The sequence below is a fragment of the Arvicanthis niloticus genome, chromosome 21 (genome assembly GCF_011762505.2).
Source record: "Arvicanthis niloticus isolate mArvNil1 chromosome 21, mArvNil1.pat.X, whole genome shotgun sequence".
In the NCBI taxonomy this organism is placed as follows: Eukaryota; Metazoa; Chordata; class Mammalia; order Rodentia; family Muridae; genus Arvicanthis; species Arvicanthis niloticus.
In genome coordinates, this window is record NC_047678.1 from 22,196,252 (window position 1) to 22,221,603 (window position 25,352).

The 25,352-nt window shown below is 44.2% G+C and overlaps 1 protein-coding gene across 1 annotated transcript in view; it reads right to left on the bottom strand.

The window, feature by feature from the left end:
- Positions 1-25,352, bottom strand: part of Ephb1 (EPH receptor B1) — a 427,245-nt gene that overhangs the window by 12,794 nt on the left and 389,099 nt on the right. The window contains exon 13 of the mRNA XM_034484387.2: positions 1,869-2,018. Within this exon, the coding sequence (XP_034340278.2) occupies positions 1,869-2,018 (150 nt within the window). The remainder of the gene's footprint in view (positions 1-1,868; positions 2,019-25,352) is intronic.

Consider the following 25,352-nt stretch of genomic DNA (forward strand, 5'->3'; position numbering starts at 1 on the left):
CTGTCTGTTTTGTAATCCATTCTAGGTGAGCTGAATTGTTCTTTATCGGATTAGGGTCTCTGGGTGGGGACAAGATGGGTCTGCAGTGTCTGGCTAGCATTTCTCACTTAGACACTATAGATGGAAAATGTGTGCAGCCGATTTCATAAGAGCAGCCGAGTTGCTGTCAGCTCCATCGCTTACTGATTGGACACACTACAGGAGCAGAGTCGAGGCGTGGCTAATCACAGATAATAGAGGACCTGGATGCCACATGGATGCCATCAGGACCTGGTGAAGGATGCAGTCATCTCATCTGCTCTGAACTAAAACACCCTGCACACACCAGCACCGAGTACTGTCCCACAGTCATCTCAGATCTTCTTCTCATAATTTTGCTGGAAAACTACCACCCCTCTCAGTCTTCAGAGAAAATCCACGAAGACTAGGTGAGCTGTTTTCACATGCCAAGGAATGCCTCTGAGGCTTCCGGGGCATAGATGCACTTACAGCGTGATTATCGGGACTGAGTAAATTGGATCTACTCTGGGGATAGCTCTGCCTCTTCCAGCTAAGAACCTTGGGAAGATAAGAACTGGCCCCACGAAGGTGGGAAGATGAAGTACGATGGGCATGGGAAACATAGGAGAGGAGTGGTCTAGGAGGATAGCCCAGGCCAAAAGTGGCATTAAAATCCAGGCAAGGTTTTTATTGGCATCTTATCAGACCCAAATAATCCCAAATCTTTTGTTACTCCCATCCAGAAAGACCATCTTCAAAAATGCCTCCACTTATAGCACTGCTAACGGCTTCTTCCTTCCCCTCAGCAACTCCACCTGAGCCGGCTGCATGGGCTGCTATTACTCTTTTGAATACCTCCAAAAGTCCAGTGTAAGTAAACATCCTAGAGCCAAACCAAAATGCTGAGATAGAAGAGTGACTCCTTCTGTTCACATGAGCCCAGAGATGGTGTGTGTGTGTGTGTGTGTGTGTGTGTGTGTGTGTGTGTGTGTGTGTGTGTATTGGATCCAGGAACCTGTAGAAAATTCCAAGTGTTTTCAGGTATTACAGGAAGTGACTGTCACATCTCTGGAACGTGAGTAAAGTCCCTCCCTCAAATTCTGGGTGGAGTTCGTGGCTGTCCCCAAATGAGTATTTCCCATTAGTGAGCAGGAGGCAGGTGGTACCTACTTGACCCTGAACTGGGGAGAGTGAAGTGGAGGAGAGCCTCTTCAGGGAGGGCAGCCTGGAGAGAGGTTGATGACAACCCCCTCCCATAGACAGGGCCCTACTCCTGTAGCCAGCCTGAAGTTGACCACCTTTGGGAAGCTTTCTTCGTGCCCTCTTTGCTGATATTAGCACAGGTTCACCAAGGCTCGGTTCTTGGGGAAGAAAGGTTCCTTACACTCCCTCTCTTTAAACTAACGGCAATGTCTCAGGAACTATAACTTGCTTAGAGCAACACAACTGTCACAGCCAGAACAGGATGAGGACTCAGGCTGTGACTTTCAGACCAGAGCCCCCCACCCCCACCCAACCTGATCTCCATTCACACACATGAGAAAGAAACATGATACATTGGCTAGGAACTGCTGTAGAATTTCTCGCTTAGTTTAGGTAGGGTCTAGTCATGGCTCGTGGCTAATCAGAAAAATCCTGCTGCCTTTATAGACTTTGTGGTTGGTAGCCCTGGTGTGTTCCATGCAGGGATCTCTGATCACTTCAGATATCCATGGCAAATGTCTCTACATCCCTGACTGATTTCAAGTTCAGGGTTATGAGGTTCTTCCCTCTCTTCAAGTTAGAAGGGAAGAGGCCTTGGAACTCACAGCATGAGGTATGTACACTTGGATGGGTGTTCATGTCAGTTAGGTGTGGCTGATACTTACATCTTGATTGGACATATCCCAGTAAGGTCTCTCTCCAAATGACATTACTTCCCACATGACAATCCCGTAGCTCCAGACGTCGCTGGCTGATGTAAACTTGCGGTAGGCGATGGCCTCTGGAGCTGTCCATCTCACAGGGATCTTCCCTCCCTAGAAGAAGGTGAAACCAAACCAAGTTGGTTCATAAAAGTAAAAAGAAACAAGTATGCATCTTATTCTACACCATACCCTGTGCACCCCCCGGCTTGTGAATCAGGACAGCCAAGCAATTCCTTGACCCACAAGCAATACACATTGACAGTAGTACATTTAGAGGAGCTATGGGGGATCAGCAAGGCCTCGTGGAGATTCCACACATGAAGGGAATGGCAGTAACGAGATTTCACCATCCCATTCTGATTCCTGGCATTGATTTTCCCATCAGTGCTGGTAAGGTGTTGGGAGGGGAGAGCAAAAACCATTCTAAACTCACTAGAACCCCAAGAGATTGGTTACTGGAGATGCAAGTTATGGTTGTCGCTGTCTCACATCAATGCAAACACCACAGGTTTGGTGTTAGAGGTGTTCAAGTTAAACAGAGGACTTGGCACTCATGGCATGAGGTATACTTGGATGGGCACTCATATCAATTAGAGGTGACTGTCACTTACATCTTGATTGGACATATCCAAGTTGGGTCTCTCTCCAAATGATATGATTTCCCAGGGAAATACAATGAGCCCTAAGGATCTCTGGGGCATACTCTCTGGGGACCCTAAAAAGTCCTGGCTTTTTGGCTGCACTGGCTGCACCTCTGCCACTGCTCATATTCTGCTTCATTTCTGAGGAAAGGTTTCCCCAGCTCCATGTTCTTGCCCTGCTTATAGCCATAGGCTACATTGGGTATGAGGAGCCCTTAGCCTGTTTGTATGGTGGTCACTCCAGCTGCCCTTCAGCTGAGGCCAGGATCTAGGCAATTAGAGATCCTGTTTCTAAAGCGCTGATCTGGTTTTGTTTGCTTGTTTGTTTTGTTTTGGTTTTGTTTTCTCCTTTCTGTCTTGAGTGCCATTTAGATGTATCTAACTTAGTTCTCTATTTGGCCCTTATATGACTTCTAGACCTGGCCAGCGCTGCTAGCCTAAGAGCTAAAGTCATCTTCACCGCTACTTAGCCAGTGAATGAGCAAACCACACCTGCATTTGCTGGACCTTGCTAGAGGAGGATCTGGGGTCTCAGAGAAGAGCCCACCCAATGAGGCTACAAACTGCTATCAATGCTTATGGGATAATTAGGAGGCAGACTGGGAAATAAACTCAAAAAATGAGGATGGTGAGAACCGTGGTTAGCTGTGGGGGTTCTGAAAAATGGGTAACACTAGTTTCAACACAAGTGCTGGCCTTTTCTACCTATATGACCAGGGAAAGTAACCAACCCCACTGAGATCCTGGACAGCCTTGTCATTCTGTGCACTAAGGGGCTACTGTTCATGGACATCTGATGGCATACTGCCTGCGTATCAACTATTGTTCTCACTGTGTGCTAGCTATTGTTTCTATTGTGCTCAGCTCTAGAGAGCACTGGCCAGACAAACTTGCTGCTGAAGGGAAATCCAGACAGAATGCAGGAAAGGGCTAAAGCAGTCCAGCCTAGCTGAGGCCAGTGATTCCTCAGAAGGAAACAGAGAGTGGTAAGGGTGAGAAAGAAGGCAAGGCAGTTTGGCTTGTCCTGCACCTACACCTACACTAACTTTATGTGTTAATGTAATCTGTGTCAAAGCTGCCACAAAACCCAAACACATCACTTCTTAGGACATGTGTGACCTTTTTCCACCCATCATGCTAAACAGCATATCTCACCACACAACACTGTTCCATGCCTGAACAGGGAATCACTCCATAGTCCCTGAAACCTAGGGAACCAGACAATGGAAGCTATACCAAGGGGCAATAGACCCTACCTTCTTTCCTCCCAGGACTCATTCTTCAGCTGTAGGAGGCTAACTTTTATATTGAACACGCTTACAATCCATTCAAATCACTGACATCTATAGTGAAGTTCAGCAAAAATGCCTGTTAAGTGTATAAATGGTTCATCTACAGGATGGGGGAGAAGCAACAGTAAGCAGCAAAATACATTTTTATCTGGCTTCCTCTCCAGGGCTGGGAGAAATAAGGTCCAGACCTTCCCCCGGCACATGTCCAACTTTCTGCAAGGAAGACAGTCCTGATTTCCCCTGTGTATTCTGACAGGCTTTTGTGGTGGGAGATGTCCTCAGCTCAAATGCCAGAAACATGACAAATACCTGGAGGGCAGGCTTAGGCTGCCCTGCAAGGGATGCTCTGTCCTCACAATCCCCCAGAACACAGATGCATTCACTGGCTTTAGCAATATGGTACCGTGGCAGAGAAGAGAGGTGGAATCATCTGATGAACCAGTCACTGCCAAATACATAAATGTCAGTGGGTGGTAGCTCAGAGAGCCTTGTTCTGTGCTATCCTTGAAGGAAAGATTGTTGGCACATCTTGAGATAGACCAACTTCTCCAGAGGGAAAGGGCATTCACCTTTTCAAAACACTTGACTTGGGTCAGGGAGATAGCTCAGTCAGTAAAGTGCTTGCCTCGCAACCATGAGGACCCAAGTTTGATCCCCAGAACCAATATAAAGAAGGCCAGACGTGGTGGCCAGCAGTTGTAATCCCAATGCTGGACACAGGCATGTACCTGGGGCTCACGGTCAGCCAGCCTAGCCTACTTGGTGGGCTCAAGTCCAATAGCAGACCCTGCCTCAAAACACAGTGTGGACAACACCTGAGTTAAGTGAGGTAGGAGTGAACAGGAGGTGTGTGTGTGTGTGTGTTTGTATGTCAGACACACACATAAAGAGAGGGAGAATGAGATGTGTGTGTGTGTGTGTGTGTGTGTGTGTGTGTGTGTGTGTGTATATAATATATATATATATATATATATATATATATATATATATATATATATATAGAGAGAGAGAGAGAGAGAGAGAGAGAGAGAGAGAGATTCATGTGAGAACTTATCAGTATATGTGTGCAAGACTCGGAAACAGAGAAGTCTAGGTAAAAAGAGTCCATAAGTAAAGGGACTTGGGCTTGCTTATCTTTTGTTTGTTTCAGAGGGGTTAGGGATAAAGGTGTAGTTCTGAATTTCAAAGAGATGATTTGGGAGTCTGCAAGTGTCCTCCTCTGCCAAGTCTAGAGCAGACCCCAGGGGCTGTCAGCGACAGCTGTTGAGCTGCTTCCTCTTGCATGTAAAGTGGCAGTGCCAGGTCCACTGGCGGGCAGCCTGGAGCCCTTCTGCCACCTTGTACTGTTGGGGCCTCACTGAACATGGAGCTTGGCCTGTCACCACTACTCCCTCCATCTCAGCAGGTGGCTGGGCCTTCTAGAAGAGCCACCCTGGGCAAGGAAGTGACAACTTGTCATGGCCAGCTCTTCTTGGTTGAGAAGCCAGGGGTGCACTGACCTCTGAGGCAGAACAAAGGGAAACACAGAGTCAAGGGAGCATGGGGTGGGTGCCTTCTCTCCCAAGGATTTTTAAATTCCTCTTCTGTTTTTTTTTTTTGTTGTTGTTGTTTCTTTTTTTTTTTTTTTTTTGTACCACACAGGTGGTGTTGTCTTCTCATGTTCAGTGGTAATTACAGTGATGATTACAATTACTTAACTTGTCTCCAGTTATATGACAGGAACTCTATCAGGTTAGAAGATGCTGACCAGCTCCATGAAGGGACTAAAGACCAGGAAGTGGATGGCATTGCAGCAGGCAGGGCTTCCACAAGCCAGAAAGGTCTTACTGCTGGAAGAGGAAATCTGGACCAGAAGCCAAGGCCAGTCCACCCACATGTCTGCAAAATGTCGTAAGGGCCCCTTACTTTCCAGTGTAGGCATTAAAAAGGGGCACAGAGAAACAGTGACTTGCTCTGCTGGGTGGTAGGTAAGATAAAAGAAGAATTCTTGGTGTGGTGAAGAATGAGGAGGTTCTGTAGAAAGGAATCAACATCCTTCGTACAGAGAAAGACTGAAGAGACTCTTGCTTCAGGACCAGGCTTTGCACAGCACCCTGTATGGCTTCCCCCAGAGATGCTGAGGGCACAGGTCTGCACTCTGCAGTCAATGATGTATTACCCCTGCTCATCTTTGCTGTGATCAAATGCCCAACAGAAACAAGTTCCCAGAGGAATCCTTTGTTTTGGCTTGCAGTTTCAGAAGTGGTAATCCATCTTGGTGGTAAGAGGCGGAACTGAACAACTCAAATCATGGCCAGCAAGAAACAGAGAGGCACACCGGAAGGGGCCAGGGTAAGAAACAACTTCCAGGGACCAATTTCCTCCAACTAGACCCCACAGAACAGTCCTCTATGCAGTACCCATTCTGTCCCCAGCAGGGTACTGGGGACATAGCAGCAATAGACTCAGCTCCCACCCCAAAAAGAAAAGTTTATCTCTGTAGCCACTCAGTCTGTACATTGTCTTGTCATGGTGAGGCTGGATACAACACTCACCCTTCTCTCATCCACTCTATTAGGAAGAGTGGCTTTCCTAGGCTAAGCACTGGTCTCAGGACCCAGCCCCCTGCTGAGTACTTATCTTAGAGGAGCTTCCACGTGACTGGAATGGTCATGATGTCTCTCTCCACCATATTCTGTGAGACAGTCTCTGTGTGATTATGCAGGAATCCAGGCACTAAAGAATATTGACTGCAGTGACCATAGACTTATTTACAAAATACTTGAATCATGGTGTAGGCATCTCTTAAAGGTTGGAAGTGATAGGTTTATGACTAAGAGTATCACACAGTGGATCTGAATTTAATAAGCCCACTGCTCCAAAAAGTTTATAATATAGAAAATACATTGGAATTTTAATGGGCCAGGTATATAACCCATTAAGCATGCTGTTGTTACCATTACAGAAGCATCTACTAAGAGTTATGAGTTGGACTTCGTTACCCACAAGAAGATACATTCATCTTTTAACCTGTTATTGTGACATTTGGATCCTGGAGGATATAATCAAGTGAAGATGAGGTTACCCTGTATTGGAAACTGACCCTAAATATAATGCTGGCTTCTTTATAAGAAGGTCATGGCAGCTATGGCAGCACAAAGGGGTAACCATCCTCTGAAGACCTGAGGTGGAGATGCAAGTGGTGAATCTACATAACAGACAGGTGGCTTCTAGGAGTGAGAAACCAGAGAGATTCTGCTCTGTGGCCTTAAAGTGAAGCGTGGCCTTAGCTGAAGAGGAACCTCTGGCTCATAGCCCCCAGAATTGAGAAACTGAATTTCTGTTATCTAGAGCGAGATTAGAGCCCACAAAATCAATTGAGAGGGACTCATGGGAACTCGCAGAGATCAGGGAGCCTGCAGGGGTCTGATCTAGGTCCTCTACATACATGTTACGGCGGCTGAACAGCTTGGTGTTCTTGTGGGAATGCTAACAGTAGGAGCAGGGGCTGTCCCTAATTCTTTTACCTACTTGTGGGACCCTTTCCGTCATACTGGGTTCCCTCCTCCAGCCTTGATGTGATGGCATGTGCCTTGTCTTATTGTATCTTGTTATGCTATGTTTGGTTGATGTACCTGAAGGCCTGCTCTTTTCTAAACAGAAGCAAAAGGGAGACCGGAAGTGGAAAGGAGAGGCTAGGGTGAGGAGAGAGAGGAGAAACTACAGTCGGGATGTAATATATGAGATGATGATGATGATAATAATGCTGGATTATTTTACTTTCTTTACAGCAACTGCAGGAGGCTAATGCTTGGACCACACACAGCAGTGTTAAACAGCTATTTAAAAACCACCGCTCCAAGCTCTTAGGTGGCAAACTCTTATGAGATATTGCTATTAGAAAGTGGTAAGACTTGGGGATGAGAGGTACCGCCAACACCTTATATCAAAGCCTCTTAATTAATCTTGGGCCCCAGCGATATTTATTCAGTGCTGTCTATCAGACCCTAGCTCAGTTCACACCTTGGAGGGCTCTTTCCTTGCATGCAGCAGAGTCCTAAAATCTCCGTGTCAACTTCAGCCAAGGCAGCCACACTAGACTTACCCAACACTAAAAGCAAGATGTGCTCTGCATACCCAGTGGCCCAGCCCAATAGTGCTCACGCTTGTCTGCCCGCTGCAATCACTCAGGGGACATTTTTATTGCACTAACCATCCCAGATACTGTCACTTATGTAGAATTCCTGAAAGTGAGTGATGCTCAAGGCTAGCAGGTTTAACAGGAATCTAAATTAGATTAGAATCACTGGTCGCTGGTTCTAATATGTGGACCCTGAGTGGTCCCAGAGACCACAGAAAAGGGTTTTAGCCCTGGTAAGCAATGTCTGCAGTAGATAAGTTAGCAGGTGGCTGTGCATGCGTGGGCAAATATTTGTCAATACCCTGCTAAATCTAACAGGATCTTAAGATGCTGAAAAGGGAACAGAGAGCAAGTTTGCCTTGCGTGTCAAGAGTCACTCTGGAGTGGGCAGATTGGACACACCCCTTGGGGCAGAGAGCATCTTGACTGTCTGACTGTCGTTGACCAGCCTGGGTGAGGCAGCCACCCATGAAAGCAGCTCTGTGCAGTTCTGGGTAGACAAGTTGGGGCGCAGATGGGCCCTGTCTTCAGAGCACATCTATGTGATACGCTCCCCCGCTTCCTGCTCTCAGTCACTGTCTGCTACTTTGGACCAAAAAACTCAGAAGTGAGCCCAAGTGCTAAATGAGTATTTTAGAGGGAGTGGCTGGCATCAAAGGTGCTGGCAAGCACGCCAATCCATTTTTCTCAAACTAATAGGTAAGTGACTTTTTTCTTTCTAGATAAGACCAGAATTGGTCAAGTTTCTGCTTTCGTCCTCCCCCCGGCTTTTAACAGCCAATGGAAAAGGCTCCTTCTGGCTGCTGAATTGCAACTGAGCCTATGTAACAAAGAGGTGCTTCCTAGGATGCCAGGAAACTGCAGGAAAACCGATCTCTCCACCTTTGGAAAGAGTTCATCTGGCCCTGCTGCTGCCTTCTTTCTAGAGGACAAGCTCTCATTAGAGACACTGTAATTTATTCCTTTGCTAAGGATTATGATCCAGGAGACAAGAGAAGGCGAAGGACTCTGAGCATTTGGTTGGCTGCTGGGACAGGTGAGCATCTGAGAGGGTGAGCTCATTTGTCTTGCAAATAACACACACGTGCTACCCAGGAGAGGGGCTAGGACAAAAGACAAGCCAGAAAAAGACACCCAGCCTTGGTGACTGCAGATGAAATTGTTTCTAAACAGAATGTTTTTCAAAGCTTTTCTTGAAGCATTAGCTGGGCCTGCAAAATGAATGACACAATGTATTTCGTACAAGTAATAAAATATGTGATTTGAATAACTACAAATGAAAAGATTTACAGTCAGTGGGCTCCTGGCTGCCTCTCCCCTGAGCTTTGTGTGTGCCGAACCCCTTCTGCAAGATGCTGCAAGAGGTAATTGCAGTCCAAACATCATTTCCCAGCAGCTAGAGAAAGGCCTATTTGGACATAAATTAACTAAAAATATGCGGGTGATAGTGTGTATTTCATGTGTGAAGAACAGAAAGGCCACTTGGTGACGTTTTCGATTGGGGGCGGGGGGAATTCAGTTCTGAACCAAACAGATGAAACAGAAGTCATTTCTCTGTGCTACACTGACAGGAAAACAGCTGGCTTTTACTACCCACACCCCAAACAGCCCCTGCTGCTCGGTCATTATTATCTGCCATCATCCAGCACTTCTGGAGTTTACAATTAGAAAGAAAGAATAGCCAGACAGGGATAAATGATTCCAAAGCTGCCTTCATTCATTTGACAAGTACCTGGGAGGTAACCTTCCTGCTGGTCTGGATCAGTACAACAGAAGGAGCTAACAGGGCTTCTGCCCTGAAGAAGGCACTCTCCAGGGAAGCCAGCAGTGTTGTAGACCAAGTCACAGAGATGTAGGCAGGTTATCTCCTGCATGGGAACCCAAGGTTACTATGGTCTCTAGTATTTTTCCTCCTATTAGTAGAATATAAGCATCTGAGGGACACTGATATTAACTTATAGTAACAGAACATGTAGGTTTATTCTTACCCTGTATTCTCTGACGCCTTACCAATGTCCACTAACCACACCTCGACTCTCCCTTCTTATCCCCACCTCTAAAAGCTATTTTAAGACAATCGTGCACACTCACATTAACTAGCTCAAGCTCTTCTGGCCCCTGAACAGCACTCCTTTCTTGGCACGGCTTCTCTCTCAAACAAACCCAGCAGTTATAACCAAGTCACTTAACCACTCTGTCTTACCGTCTCCACCTGCCAATGGGGATAATAATGCTTAATTATCTCTGAGGGGTGCATGAGGAGCTGTTAGCTAATGCTGGCGGCGTGTGCAAGTGTGCTGGTGAGGCTGCTCCACCTGCCACCCAGCGGGACCCCTGTTCTCAAATGCTTCTGTCTTCCTCTGAAGGTAGTGAGCAATGGCTAGGGAGAAAAGGCTGGAGATATGCCCAAAGGCCACCTAGAGAGGCCAGCTTTTTCCTGGATGTCTTCCACACCAGTAGTGTGAACTGATCCAGTATTTTGATTTTTGATTTATAGACCCTGGGAATGGATTCACCCAGGGTACATATCTGATGAAGGGTGGTGGGGCTACAAAACCCCCAACTTACACTAAGTTTCCCTCCCATTGGATAGGAAGGGAAGATAAATGGAGGTGCAGGAGGCAAGCAGCACCTTTTCCCATACAAGTGAAGAAGCAGGAAGGACTTTGTATTCTGTTCTCATCCTGCAGAGCCCCCAAGATCATCTCTCTCCTTCTCTCACACCCTCCCTCTCCACCCCTCCTTCATAAAGCATTAGCAAGCTCAATGTGCATGTTGGGGATAAGTGAAGAGGATCAATGGTATTTTCTGTGAGGAAGGGAAGTCAGAAATGGGCTTATCTCAACTGCGGCCAACATCCATCCCCAGTACTGGAGGAAAAAAAAAAAGAAGAAGAAGAAGATAAGATGCAGAAAAAATATTTTACAAAGCAGAATGGGAAGGTAAATAATGGCACAGGCCTATGATCCTTAATTCTTCCAGAATCATTCAACATTGACAACATGGTCACCTCTGTGAGTCTTTAAGTGATGTACTTTACTGCCTTGTTGCAAAAGATGAAGGACATGAGGACAGAAAGGGAACAGGGCATCCCAGCTTTGGATGGTGCAGCTTACAAACAAAGAAACAGAAGTGATGAGCAAAAAATCATACCTCAGATCAAGGATCAGAAACACAAGAACATGCAAGAATCTTTATGTTGTTGACCAAAAGTATTTTCAAGACTTCCCAAGTAGAAAAACAAGACTCTGACATTCAGAATATCGCTAAGTTGAATTTCTGAAGAGTGAAAGGGAACACTGGTATATTGAACTATCCAAATGTCCTCTTGCAATGACAAGTCCTGACTGGCTCTACGGTGGCTGGTTTTTGTTATTGTTGTTGTTTGTTTTGTTTTGTTTTTTTTCTAAATAATGTTCAGCCACAATATTAAAGATTGGTTATAACGAGGCTTATTAATGGTACCACCAGTACTGTCCTGTCCAATTCTGTAAAATGCTAACACGTGGAAAGAACACTGGCCACAGCTCACTGGGGGACAGACTCAAATAAGGGGAGAGCCTATGTTTTCTGTAAACCTGGGGGAGAACTTTTGATGAGAGGCAGAATACTGGTGTGACCTAATATTTTCTCACAGGGGAAACGCAGCATGAACAAGTATGAAACCGAACACTAGAGAATTGGACAGAATCTTGAACGAGTGATCAAAATTAATAACACTGATGAAGGGCAGATAGATATCACAGGTTTCCTGATACCGCAGTAGAGGAAGGCTACAACACTGCTGAATAGAATTGTGGCCAAGAACACAGAATCTGAATGGAATCATGAGAGATGTCAGAAAACCCAAAGGACAATGTTTGTTTAAGAAAAAGTGAGTGTGTACTTTAAAAAAAAGTCAATGTCACCAAAGACAAAGAAACACAGAGGAAATAGTTCAGATTATAAAAAGCTAAAGAGACATGAAAATTAAAAGCAACCCCTGTTAGGCAGCAGGCTTGGGGGCTATTTACTTCCAGTAGAGAGAGGGGGTTCCAAAAACTTAAAGACCTGTCCATGACATAGATGTCCTAGTCATAAAAACAGTTGGATCCAAACAAAACATTTTCTAAAAACTTCCCTTGCCAACTGATGAGGTATCTTGAGGAATTATTTCACCAAACAGTGACATTTCCTTGAGTTGTGTTTGTAAAGAAGCCAAGGAGGATATCCTCAAGGCAACTCTATGACTTCAGAAGTAGGCGATATATAAAATGTAGTATGGACCATCTTCTTTGAAGCTCCTCAAGTTAAAGGAAAAAGTCCACCCAGGACTCAGCTTTAAAAGCAAGCCAACACTGAACATGGTCTGTGGAGTCTATTCTAAGCCCAGCAAAAGCGTGACAGGGAACAGAAATGTTAGCCTCATAAAGGGTCTCATTACAGTAGCCAAAGCCTTGTTTGGAAAACACCTACAGTGAAGACAGGCTATCAACAGCAAGTGGGGGTGTGTGTTGAGCACAAGGATGGGGTGGGGTGGGGTGGGGTGGGGGGGAACTGTTATTCTCATGTTAGTAGGTCTTGGTACCACCAGCACTGGCCTGTCCCATTCTGTAAAATGCTACCATGTGGAGAGAAGACTGGCTACAGCTCACAGGGGGACAGATTCAAATAAGGGGAGAGCCTATGTTTTCTGTACTTTATACTCAGATAGATGTTTGAACATAATCATTTAGTTTCAGTCTTACTAAAAGCTGAGTTTTTCCCGCTTCAGATGGCCACATTGATGGTGCAACTATAATGTGCTCAGACAGACTGCAAGCTTTCTGAAGGTGCCTGGACAGACTCTAATTCCCTGCTATAGGCATTTCTGCTAGACTGTCGTGCAGGCATTTCCCATAAACCCCATTTTCTCAAAAACTGTACAGTAAGAAAATGGAACCTATGGGGAGGAAGTACATTTGGAAGAAAACACTCGAGGTCTAATGAAGACTCCCAATCTCACTGCAGCCGCACTGGAAATAGTTACCAGCCTCTGTGCACCTAGCGTATCAGTCTGGAGAGTTTTTGTAGTCCTAAGCTCCTCGGTTTTGTGCCCCTCCTTGGAAATATAGGTTCCGTGGGTATGAACATCTCATAGGCATGGGTTTGGTACAAAGCAAAAATCCAACTAAGGTTAAGTAACACAAACGGACATGTGCTCACTTTCCTCTGCCTCACCAGAGGAAGAAATGGCCAGTGAGATGACTGGTACCCATTCTCTGCCCTAAATGCAGGTCTTTCGGTCTCTAGCTCTTTTCTTTCGGTTTTCTCATCATGTTGGAGCTCATTCTGTCATGGTAAGAAAGCCTGGATCTACATCCTTCAGGACACAAACACTAGAAAAAGACCCCATGAAAACCTGACATTGTTCTGGTCCCCTGTCCTTGTTTGCTCCTCCCCAGCGAGCAAGTCTGCATTGAGGACAGGGGTGAAGAACAGGATAAGGCACATCACAGGAGGTGAGCGCTCACTGACCAAGACTCAGTATCTACCTTGCACCAACTTCTCTGCGAGTACTTTACATATTTAATATTTACGTTTTACAAATTCATGCTCTCTTTACAATAATAGATGGGCTCTATTACCATTTTACAGATGAAGAAACTGAGGCTTAAGAAGTAGATACCCCACCCGGTTTATGACATAATATGTTAGTGGCAATGCTGAGGTTTACAGTCTTGCTGCCACACAAGCCAGAGAATTTGTACAGGACCCTTTGCTACCTTTGTGATTAGCTGAAAGAAAACAATCACACGTGTTGATAGTTATCTTTAGTGTGTCAGATATTGTCAGAGTTGATTTTGCCCCCAAATCAGGTGCACGTTTTTAACTGAGACCAGAAGTTTTTTTAATTAATGATCCTGGTTCATCATTTTTTATAAACTTAAAACATATGGATAGGACTTTAGAGGGTCATCAAAGCGTTTAATCCTGTTTCTCCTCTGGTCTTTCCAATGACTGTGTGATACAGACCAGGCAGAATATGTTATTTCCTCTTGACAATAATGGGACAGAGTCTCAGAGACTTAGTGTAACTTCACCCCAGTTATCAGTGTGAGGCCTGGCACCCAAGCCACATTTTCTGGCTCAGTATCCAGTTTTGCTCTTAGAACTTCCGAGGGACCCCCACGTCCCTCTCACACTTACATCTTCTTAGATTCACAGTGGACTGTCTCTATTTATCAGTTTTGGGATTTGTTTCACCACATGATTTGAAATGTTATTAAAAACAAAATGAAAATAAATGAGCTTATATCTTCATTACTGAAGATAATGTTCAGGGTAACGAGTATCAAAAATTAAAAAAAAAAAAAAAAAAAAAAAAAAAAAAAAACACCAAAAGAGCAAAGACAAAGATTGAGTGGTATGTTCTAAATGATTGAGCCTATCCTTTTACTAAAATAATTTTAGAATTGTCATAATTATTATAGACTAGGGACATTATAAGTAACTATTGTTTAAAGGAAATGAAACTGTAGCATGTAAAACAGCCAAACTAGGCTCCCAGGGAGAAGTCTTTTGAAATGGTGAGGCCACAGTCAGGGCTCTAGAACCAGTTCCAGCTAAGGTATGGGTTTACATCTGAAACATGCACCTTGCCTAGACAGGAATATCTGTGAGAACTGAGGAAGGTATCATTAGTCCTTCCAGCATGGAACAGCAGTGTGTGGGGCTGCTGGGGTCAGCTCTAGACATCCAAGGACCTAGGCTTTGTATTCTATTAGAAAACTCCCAGATAGTTCATGTATAGGTCACCTGCCCCTTGTCACTTGGGATACCCCCCCCCCCTTACTCCTTGGCTCCTTGCCACAAGAGAATAAAGTGATTTTACAGAGTACTTTGAAAAAACAGCTGTTGCTAACTGTGTAAAAAGCTAAGGGTAAAGTCTGTTGCCAACAGAGATGTGAGCCTACAATGAGGAGAGGTGAGCAGCTTGCCCCGACAAGCAGAATCCATGGGTTTGAAATCAAACTTCTCTCCATGCCTTCTTTTCTCGTTTTTTATTGAACACCCAGATGGCATGTCTTCTCTAAGTGAGCAGAATTAGTAAAAGTCTATGTGGATGCTTGCGCCTGAGTCTTCTTTTCTGTTTTACTGCCTCTTCTCACAGGAAAGGCTTTACCCCAGTGCTTTGTGGGAGGATTACAATGAAGTCTTCACCTCTGAAATCCTTTTGCATATCCCCCTGCAGCTGGAGCACCAGCACTGTTTGCAGAGCAGCCTTTGATCAGCTCTCCTGGTTTTCCCTCCCTCTCTCCTCTGTCTCCATTAGCTTTTACCCTGACTCCCTCTTTTACCTCAGCATCTGTTAACCCTGCTGGCTGAGAGTATCCACTCTCTGTCTTCTGGTATTTGAATTCTGCTTTCCCAGAGGAAGGGAACAATGCTTAGCCTGGATGGTACTGACTTTGAACTACCAAGGCCTTTAGAAAAAACAATCTTGCCTCTGTGTTTTCAAAATAGTCTACCCAAGGACCTAGTTTCCTTCTCTTGGATAAACACGGTGCCTTGAGACTCAAGGGATCCACAAGATTTTCTTGCTAAAGGGGATCTTCTCTGGAAAGGCCCATCGGCCAAGCTCTGGCTGGTCCTGGAAGCCCTTCCTAGGCTGGAGGCTTAGAACAAGGAGCCTATCTTCTATATTAACACAGGCAACAATCCTGAGGCCTGCTGCAGAGTAAGATGGGGTTGCTTCCCCAGTCTCCAGGCTGGGCAGAGCTTTCCAAATATGAGAAGTCCTCTAATTTTTAACATACTAGAACATAGCATTTACACACACACACACACAATCTTTAAATCTGAAGCTGTAAAGGATTTTCAGTGCCCTTGTGATGTTTAGCTTAAATTGTCAACTTGACACAATCCAGAATCTCTTGGCAAGGGAATCTTAATGAGGAATTGTCTACATTGGGTTGGCCTGTCGTCATATCTGTAGGCCATTGTCATTATTAAGTTTATTGATATGGTAGGATCCAACCCATTGCGGGCAACACCATTCCCTAGGCAAGGAATGAGCTGAACTTTCATTTAAGAGTGGAGAAATGAGCTGAGAACTCAAGCAACTGATCTTGAATATATGCTTTTGACTGTGAGTGTGACGTGACCAGCTCTTTGAAGTTCCTGCCTTGACTTCTCTGTAACAATGGACTGTAGCCGGAGATAAGCTGAAATGAACTTTTTAAAAATTTTCTCCTAAGTTGTTTTTTTCCCAGGGTGTTTTATTATAGCAACAGAAGAGAAAGTAGGACAACTCATCCTCACCTCTTATGGATAAATTCCAGATGGGCTTACAAGAAACCCCACATGGAGTACTCCAAGCCCCTAACTTTACAATCTGACCACTCACTCACTCACTCACTGCACAGCTGTCTGGAGATAGAGTTCCTCTCTTAGGCCTTTATTGATTTAAGCCAGCTGTTTTAACACAGTTCTCCAAACCGGGTGGCTCAAAACAGGAGAATTTATTGTCTCACAGTCCTGAAGGCTGGAAGTCTGAAATGAAAGCATCAGTTGGGTCTTGCTCCTTCTAAAATGGTACCTCCTCTAGTTTCCAGTGTTTACTGGCAATGCTTGACACTTCTTGGTTTATAGACTCATTATTCCACTCTCTGTGCCTTTGTCACATAGCCACCCTCTCTCCCTGTATGTCTCTAAGTATCTCCTTTGCTGTCAGATCCCAATTTAATTTCACCATCACTTGATTGTATCCATAAAGATCCAATATCTAAAGAAGGATGAAGTCTAGGTATGTGTGTAGATGTCAGGGGAAGGACTCTCCTATTTCTTCTGGAAGGGACAAAGTTCTGATAAAAGGGCCCCCAGCTGAGAGGCTAATTCCGCTTCACTCAGACTCCACAGTTTCAGTGGAACTAGCTACTCACCACACAGTGAACACACATAGGTGCTTTCTATCTTTTTCTGAACCAGACCATCTTCCTTTTCTACAAAACCTCCAGTCCATGAACCATCATCAGCTTGTCCATATTTCCATCCATCTGCCGAGACATATGAACAATGTCTTTCATGTGCTCATTTCTCCTCTAGGATCCACTTTATGCAGCTAAATGTGATCTCTCTTTTCTATGTTCAGGGCTCCAAACTCACATTAAGCACCCAATTGGGAAAAGAAATGATAGATCCATACTGTTGTCGATCGACACACTAAATATAATATTTAAATATCTTCTCTAGTAAAGATCCTCACTTCTTTTGAGGAATAAATAATTCTTGATTGATTGGCTCATTGACTGATTCTCTATTGGACCTCTGCTGAGAAGATGAAATCAGGTCCCTCCTTAGGGAGCGACACCTCATCCTCCAATTATTTCTCCCAAACTAATCTCCTCAGACTGGCCTTTGGGGCTCTATTTCTAGCTTTGGATGGCTTAGCATGTCTCTAGAGTCCAATGGCTAGGGCTAAACCACTATGGCCTACTTTAGGCTGTTCACACAATCTTCCCAGATCCACACTGATTCATCTCTGCATCCATTTCTCCCAGTGTTCCCTTTGGCTCGTTGTATGGAACAACTAATTCTTCCCATTGGCACTTGCACAAAAAATCCTTGCATCCTCACTCCCACATACTCTGCTGAACAAGACAAATGTCCACTTCTAGATGGTACCCTAGTTAGTGTCTCCTCACCTTTGTGTTTCAGCCTTGGGATTTCTCTTTTTGGATTCAGTAATACATGCTTGATTGTCTCCACAATCATATCAAACAGTTATAATTACATTATAAATTATATAATTACTTTAGGCCTATTTTGTATGCAGGTGAGTATGTGTGAATGTGTGTGTGTGCATTTTATGCTGGTTCATATGTACTGATGCATGTGCCTACCTGTGCATAGGCCAGGTAACAAACTTTGAGTACCATTCCCAAGAACCCCATCCATCTAATTTTGACATTAATTAGATAAGAATGGCTGGAAATTGAGTCCTGGAGATATTCCTGTCCCCCTGTCCCCAGATGAGATTATAGATGTGTGTCAGCATGGATAGCCTTTTTACATGGGTTCTGGGGAATCAAACTCAGGTCTTCACACTTGTGAGGCAAGTGCTCTCTGCCCCAACCATCTCCCAGCCCCTCTTTGACTTGGAATGGTACTTGAGGGCCTGTGTCAGAACTGTGTTAACCTTTAGGCTTAAAAATGTTAGTTGATGCACCTGTGTTAACTGGAGAGTGATTAGGAGAGTTGCACTCCCATATGATCACAGGCATGTGAGGCCCTAGCTCTGCACATCAGATTTTGCATACTACATACTGACTGGCTCAGAGCAGAGTGGGAGCTCTGGATGAGAAACCTGACTAGCCCCTGGGTACTGGCTGGCTCAAGCTCTGAAATTCCATACTGATCCTGCCCCGGCTAATAATATACAGGGCCTGCTAAGAATAATTATGCTGAGTATTTCTCAAAAGGGCACTGTTGTCCCTATCTGAGCATCTGCTGACAGAGTGACCCAGGGAGACATCTGAAGAAGGAAGAGGCAAGAACTGCCCAGGGAAGAATAATTTGAGTGACAGACCATGGGGCAGAATGACATTTGAATTACTCTTCTCTCCGATTAATTAATGCCAGAGAAGAACTTCCAGGGGACCAGGACTCAGGTTGATTCTGCCTGCAATTAAAGGGTCTCCCCATCTTTTCTTTGCTTGTCGTCCTACCTCTCCATTTTCCCACCTACCCGGGAGACAGAGCTTATTCCCAAGCCAAGTGATTGAAAGGAGAACTGGAAATCACTCAGAAAGAGGCCTCGTGAGGGAAGCTACAGATCAGAAAGGGAGGGGAAGTGTGATTTAAATGTAAAACCACCAGAAACAGAGAGGAGAAAACGCTGTGGCAGGACCACTGGACACAAAGCCACAGACATTGCTCTTCCTGAAGGATCCAGGTCATGGCCCGGGCTCTGTAATCTCTCTTTGTAACCCAGGGTGGCCTTGAACCTCTGCTCTGCTTGTCTCAGTCTCCGCTGTGCCCTGGTTCTGGGATTAAAGGTATATGCCACTATTCTGGGCCAGAAACAACTTCTTTAAGAGCTACAATAAAGTGCAGACAGATGGAGATCTCTCCTGAAAAGCTTGCAAGAACAATTGTCTTTGAGACAATTTTCTGGTTTTTTTCCCCCTGTGTATCTTTGAGATAATTTCCTGTTTTTTTTTTTTTTTTTTTTTTTTTTTGTGTTAAATATAATATGAGCGGAAGAAAAAAAAAAAAAAACTCCCAAGACCAACTACTAGAGTAAGCAAACTCACTTCTTTCAAAGTAATGAGAGAAATATTAGGTTTTAGCTTTAACTTTTATTTGTTTATCTAGCATCTTGTATACATGTGTACATGTGTGTGTGCATGTGTACATGCACAATAGGAATTAGAGCACAACATGTGAACTCTGGTTCTTTCTGCTGTGTAGGCTCCAGGGATTCAATTCAGGTTTTAGACAATTACCCACTGGTCCATCTTGCCAGTTATGTTGGCACAGCAACTAACACAACTACAAAGATGAAGGCAGCAGCTAAGACAATAATTCACAGGAATAATGGATAATGCGGGGCAATAGTGAGATGCCACTGCTGCCGCTGACCACACTGTAATTGGATGACCAGTTCATCACAGAGGAGCAAGGCCATCTGCAGAGCATGTTTCAGTTGTGCTATGACAGCAGGTGTCCCTGGTTCCATGAGGAAGATGGACTCTTCATAGATGCTTCATGCCCATCTAGTACAGGGCACGAGTATGATGCAGACGGGCCTACTTTAGAGTAGGTGTGAGATGTGAGCTGTCCAGGCAGCCAGTCGCTATAGAAAAAGAGGGGTAGCAACAGGACAAGGGTGTACCCGAGAAAGCACCAAAAGAGGGACAGGGATCAGGGAAGAATAAGAGTAGCAAGAAAATCACGCAGAAGACAGCTTCTGCCTCCTGCCCAGAGGAACAGATGCCCTGGGAACAGCTCCTCTTGACGTTCACAGATGGAGACAGAGACAGGGCAGATGCCAGCTGACATAAGAAGAGAAGTCAAGGAGCAGGAGAAGGAAGGCACAGGCTTGGAAGGAGGCAAGCTTTAGATGTGACAGAAACACAGAGTGTGGGAGGAACAGCTGTTGGAGACCAGAGGAAGGAGAGCAAAGGCGAAGGGCAGAGGGAGCTCAGAAGCACTTTGAAGACTTTGTGCAATTCATGATGAAACAGGGAAGCCCTGAGGGAGTGGGACCTGCAGAAGGCAAGAGCATGACTGGAGACTTCTTAGAGAGGCAGCCCAGGAGGGGTGCTATAGGACAGGAACACTGACACTACTTTAGCAGAAGAAACCCACCTGAATACTGAGGAGGGACACTTTGGTCATTATGGGACAGGTAGGGCCTCCTTTCCCCACACATCAGAAGAAATGATGCTGAATGAGACAAAACTTCTGGTTCCCTTGGCATAAAGCCCCTACTGAGAAGTCTCTGGGATCCTGTTGGAATTCTGTGCACTGATGTCAGCTGCTAAAGGGCAGAAATCAGATTTGGAAGAGTGAACGAGGCTGGAAGCGCAAAACATTTGTCACAGGTGTGGCACCTTTCCTGGGAGGCGTGGGGCTGTTTTCTAATGTAGTAACATTAGACAGAAGTATCATGACTCTATAATCTGTGATTTCAGACGCTGGGAACTGGTCTTTAGCAGTGCATAGAATATTTGTTGGGACACACATCACGGAATGCAGACATTCAACCGCCAAGAAATTGCATGTGTAGACCGCACAGGTGTTCAGAGCCCAGCCTGTCTTGTTTTTCTTTTCGTCATAACAGGCTGGAATATCAGTCACTGCTCAGAACTCTTTCCTAGGTTAGTGAATTTATTGCAATCATAAGGAAGCACAAAGGAACAAATTTTATCTGTTCATTATTGTGGGAGCCTGTTGGGAAGAAAATGCTCCTGGGGCTAGAAATAGCAATTTAAAGTGGAGAACAAACACCCAGAGACAAGGAGTAGGGTGGAGAAGAACGTCAGAGAGCCAGATGAAGAATGAGGGCCTGGGAGGAAAGACTAGAGAACTCTAATAGCTATTAATGAGGTCTTCACTTACAAAGAAACACCAGGTGAATTAGATGATGATGCTAAAGGGGGGTTGGAGGGGCAGTGTGAAGGGGGGTTAGCATGGAGAACACTATCTCACAGAACTGAAGCCAAGGGCATGGAGCTGCAAGCTCCACTTTTGATATGGGGGGTGGGTATGCTTCTAATAAATAAACCCTCCAAGAAATAATAAGTATAACTGAAGTCAGAAACGAATGTGGAAGAGGGGAGGAGAAGAAGAAGGAAGGGGAGGAAGGAATAAGGGAGGGAAGGAGGGAGGTAGAACAGGAGGAGAGGGTTTAAGAGGGAAGGGAAGAATCCCTGAACTTTCTTGGAAACCGAACAGCATAAAGCTATATGTTTTGCAGTTTTGCCTATGGATAACATCAGTCTCCAGTCTGCTTAATGCTAAAATCCTAGTGGAAAACCTCACCAATTTTCTGGTACCCAATAGAGGGCGAGCAGGGTAGTGGCCATCAGAACGGCTAGAGAGGAAAAGGCCTGATTCTCTAGCTGATCCTAAATGCTGCCTGTATAAGACAGACTAAAACGCTCAGGAACTGAAAGCTGAGATGCAGATAAAATTTGCAGTTCAACTATAACCAAGTTGGGTTGTCTTCCCACTCAATTAAATCTATTGATGCTCTAGATTGTGTAACAGAAACTAGTCTTGACAGCATAAAATTCACGATGTTTATCACCCCAAATTTCTAGATGTATTGAGAGCCAGGGAAATGTGGCTCATTTTCACGGGAAAAGACAGTGAAAAGAAAGACTTAAAAAAAAAACTATTGTAGTCATTTTCAGTGATGTGAAGGAAAATTCCTCTAGTGAATAAAAAGATGAAATACCTTAACCAATAATTACAAAGCACAGAAACAAATTAACTAGGCAGCATAGCACTAAACTTTACAGGATCTGAAAAGTCCAGCTCTAGCAGGAGAAAAAGGAAATAAAAAAATATTTTTTTTTGCAGAAATATGGTGGAAAATTTCCTGAATGTATGGAAAGCACAGATATACAGATTCAAGAAACTTAGAAAACCTTAATTGGGATAAATTTGGGGGGGAGGAAGCATTCCTAGGTACATCTTAGTGAGGGTTAGGAAACCAAACATTATGGGGCGTGTTTGGACACCAGAGAAATATAATTCACAATGTCTGTCTCTCTCTGTCTCTGTCTCTATCTCTCTTTGTCTGTCTCTCTGTCTCTCTGTCTCTCTGTCTCTGTCTCTCTCTCTCTCTCTCTCTCTCTCTCTCTGTGTGTGTGTGTGTGTGCGCACACGTGTGTGTGAATCTCAGCTCACAGACCAGTCGTTTAATAACGTGTACCCAAATTTTAGCCTAATATCTACTCACGATATAACTCATGGTGTACAATCTTATCATCAAACATCAGTTACACGTTCCCCAACCTTCTCTACAAAGTTATTTTGTTGCTTTTCTATTAGGTGAGTACTGGGACACACAGCATGTGGAGTTAGAGGCTGACTGCAAGCATCTTCTTCAACCATTATTATTATTTTTATTCTCACTGTTTTTATTCTTATGAGGACCTCTGATTCTGTGGCCTGGCAGTCCAGAATGCTCTGCCTGGTCACTCTTCCCCAGCACTGGGATTTGAGTGTTCGCAAACACACACAGCTTTTATATGAGTGCCGGTGAGCAGACCCAGGTCCTTCTGCATGCATAGCAAGTCCCTTAGCAACAGAGCCATCTCCCCAGCCCCTAAACTAGTATTTGGAAAGAGACCATGTGAAGCCAGGTAAAAATTCTGCTACTCTCCTCAGGTTCTCTGCTGATGTTTTTCATCAGAAATAACCATTAATTAATTGATAGTTGATAATTAGCAGCTCTTTAATAATATTCCAGTAATGTTTTTTCCCAAGTATAAGGAACCCTTCTCCCATTCTATTAGTGTGAACTCAATAGCCCTGTCCTATTTATCTTATTAGACAAGTTATAATCTCTTGCTGTCATTTTTTTACTGTATATTTTAAGGTTCAAATCACCTGAGATTTAAACATTAGAAGGTGCTTTGAGCTGAGTATTTTGAATTTTTCTGGGCATACACTCATCATTATTTGAGTGCTTTCTCACTTTTTGACACACACAGGAAAAGGTCTGCTGACTCGCCTCATTTTCCCTGCCGAGGCTCCGGAAGGGGCCATGTCTCTAATGAGTCCTGGTTGCTTGAACTGGGGTAGAAAAAAACAATCACGATCCGAGAGCCAGGTGTCTTCTTGCTGCGGGCATGAGGCTGCTTCCACGCACTCCCAGCCCTATTTACTTGTCTGTCTCCCGGTTCACACAGATATGACTGCTCGCGATCAACACTCCAACAATGCATTCTGGCTTTCATGCTTTCCATGTGTGCATCGCCCTCTGAATGGCTCTAACTCTACCCAGTGCCCTTGTGAGTCACCCACTGGAGCAGTTAAGCTCCCTGTGGGTGTTGACCTCCAGTAGCTTATGATAGCCACCTTTGATGGACTGTCAAGGGGTGTTTTGGTGAAAGAACATAAAAAGAAAGCCAGGGAAGTTTGAAATTTGTTTTATAATATATGAAAATAGAGGAATGGAAGAAGTCCACAGGAAAAGACAAGTGGAGAAGAGGAGCCAGGTTATTTTTCTCAGGCAAACCTTTGGACCATGATATACATGTGTGCGTGCATGCACGCACACACTATCACAGGTGTCTGACAGAGCCTACTGCTATTTGAGCTCTTAGGCATTTTTCTTCTTTTCCATGACCTGGAATGGTGGTTTCTTCCCTCACATACTTACCTGTCCCTCTTACCACAGCTCCTCTGCTTGTATGGCCTAAAGTGACATGGTCCTTTGGGGGGAAAGAATGCTAAACTGTGTTTATGTGCTCTCAAAGTAATATGCTGAAGTCCTAATCCCCAGTGGGGGCAGGCTTTTTGGAGATACATATGTTTAGAATTAGACCATAAGGATGCAGACCCCAGGGTGGATTAATACCCATATGACCTGAGGAGGCGTATGAGCACTCTCTATTTCTCTAGTGTACACACCAAGGTATTCACATTCAAGGACATAATTAAGAGGAGGTTACTACCAAGAGCCTGAGCAGAATATTCTCTTGACCTCAGACACTTTTTCTAGAATCAGGAGGAATGAGTGTTTGCTGTTTAAGCTGTCTGGCTGGGGCCATTTCATTTCAGCAGCCTATGTTGACTAAAGCTGACTTATTCTTCAGATCTGTTGAAACCCCATCATCTCCTCCTCTGGATTCATCTCCCTAGATCCTATCAGGGCACATTGTGTTATTTATTGATTTTTCTGTGCTCTTGTAGCCAGTAGCTGTGCCATCATTGAGTATATGTCTGATGAATGCCCATGCCATCACTAAATTCTGTGCATTGTGAAGCAGTAATATCTATTTTGATCTTGATCATAGGCTTATGTGCTATTGTATGAACATATAGAAGATATTCAATAAATGTTTATCATCTGATAAGTTGAAATCTTTCCATTTCCAAAACATAATCTATTTAATCAGCAACTATGTTCATTGTTTCTATTTCCAGGAAAAGGCAAACAGAAGAAATAGCATGAGAAATTTGATGAGTCATATGACTGTATAACCAATGTTCCTGAAAACTCTGAGGTCCAGAGTCAACAGGCTTACCATTTAGAGGAAGCATTTATAAAATCACGGTAGACAATCTAAGCAATATGTACACCGAAATGATGCAGGAAGTTTTTCCTAAGAAACTTACTGTAAGGTACACAATAAGGTAGATGCATTTTTTTATATTTGACTCCATCTCTACTTAAGTGATCTTGGACCATTAAAGTGTTAGTCCTTCCAAAGGTGGACTAATCCACTCAAAGACCACCTGTGAATACAAATACGTGTGTGTGTGTGTGTGTGTGTGTGTGTGTGTGTGTGTGCACGTGTACCTAGACACAAGGGGATTTTAAATTTCACTTAAAAGCAAAAAGATCTAAGACTAGTCAAAAATGTTTTGAAGAGAAGAATGGAAGATAGCTTGTTCCTCCTGAATAGTAAGACTTTCATTAAAATGTTGTTATATGATATTCGCTCAAGTCATTATGACTATATCAATAGGAAGAGACACTGAATAAACAGATCAACAGAATCAAATAGTTGCTACAAAGACCTCAATGTCAAGGATGGCATAATATACAGCATATATAGAACAAGTCGGCATAATTGTTTACCTTGACAAAACTAAGCAAGAAGTGACTTCCCAACCTATATTCAAAAATGTGTTCCAGAATATTCCTAGCATCTGTCAAGATAATGGAAAAATAAACAATAGGTTC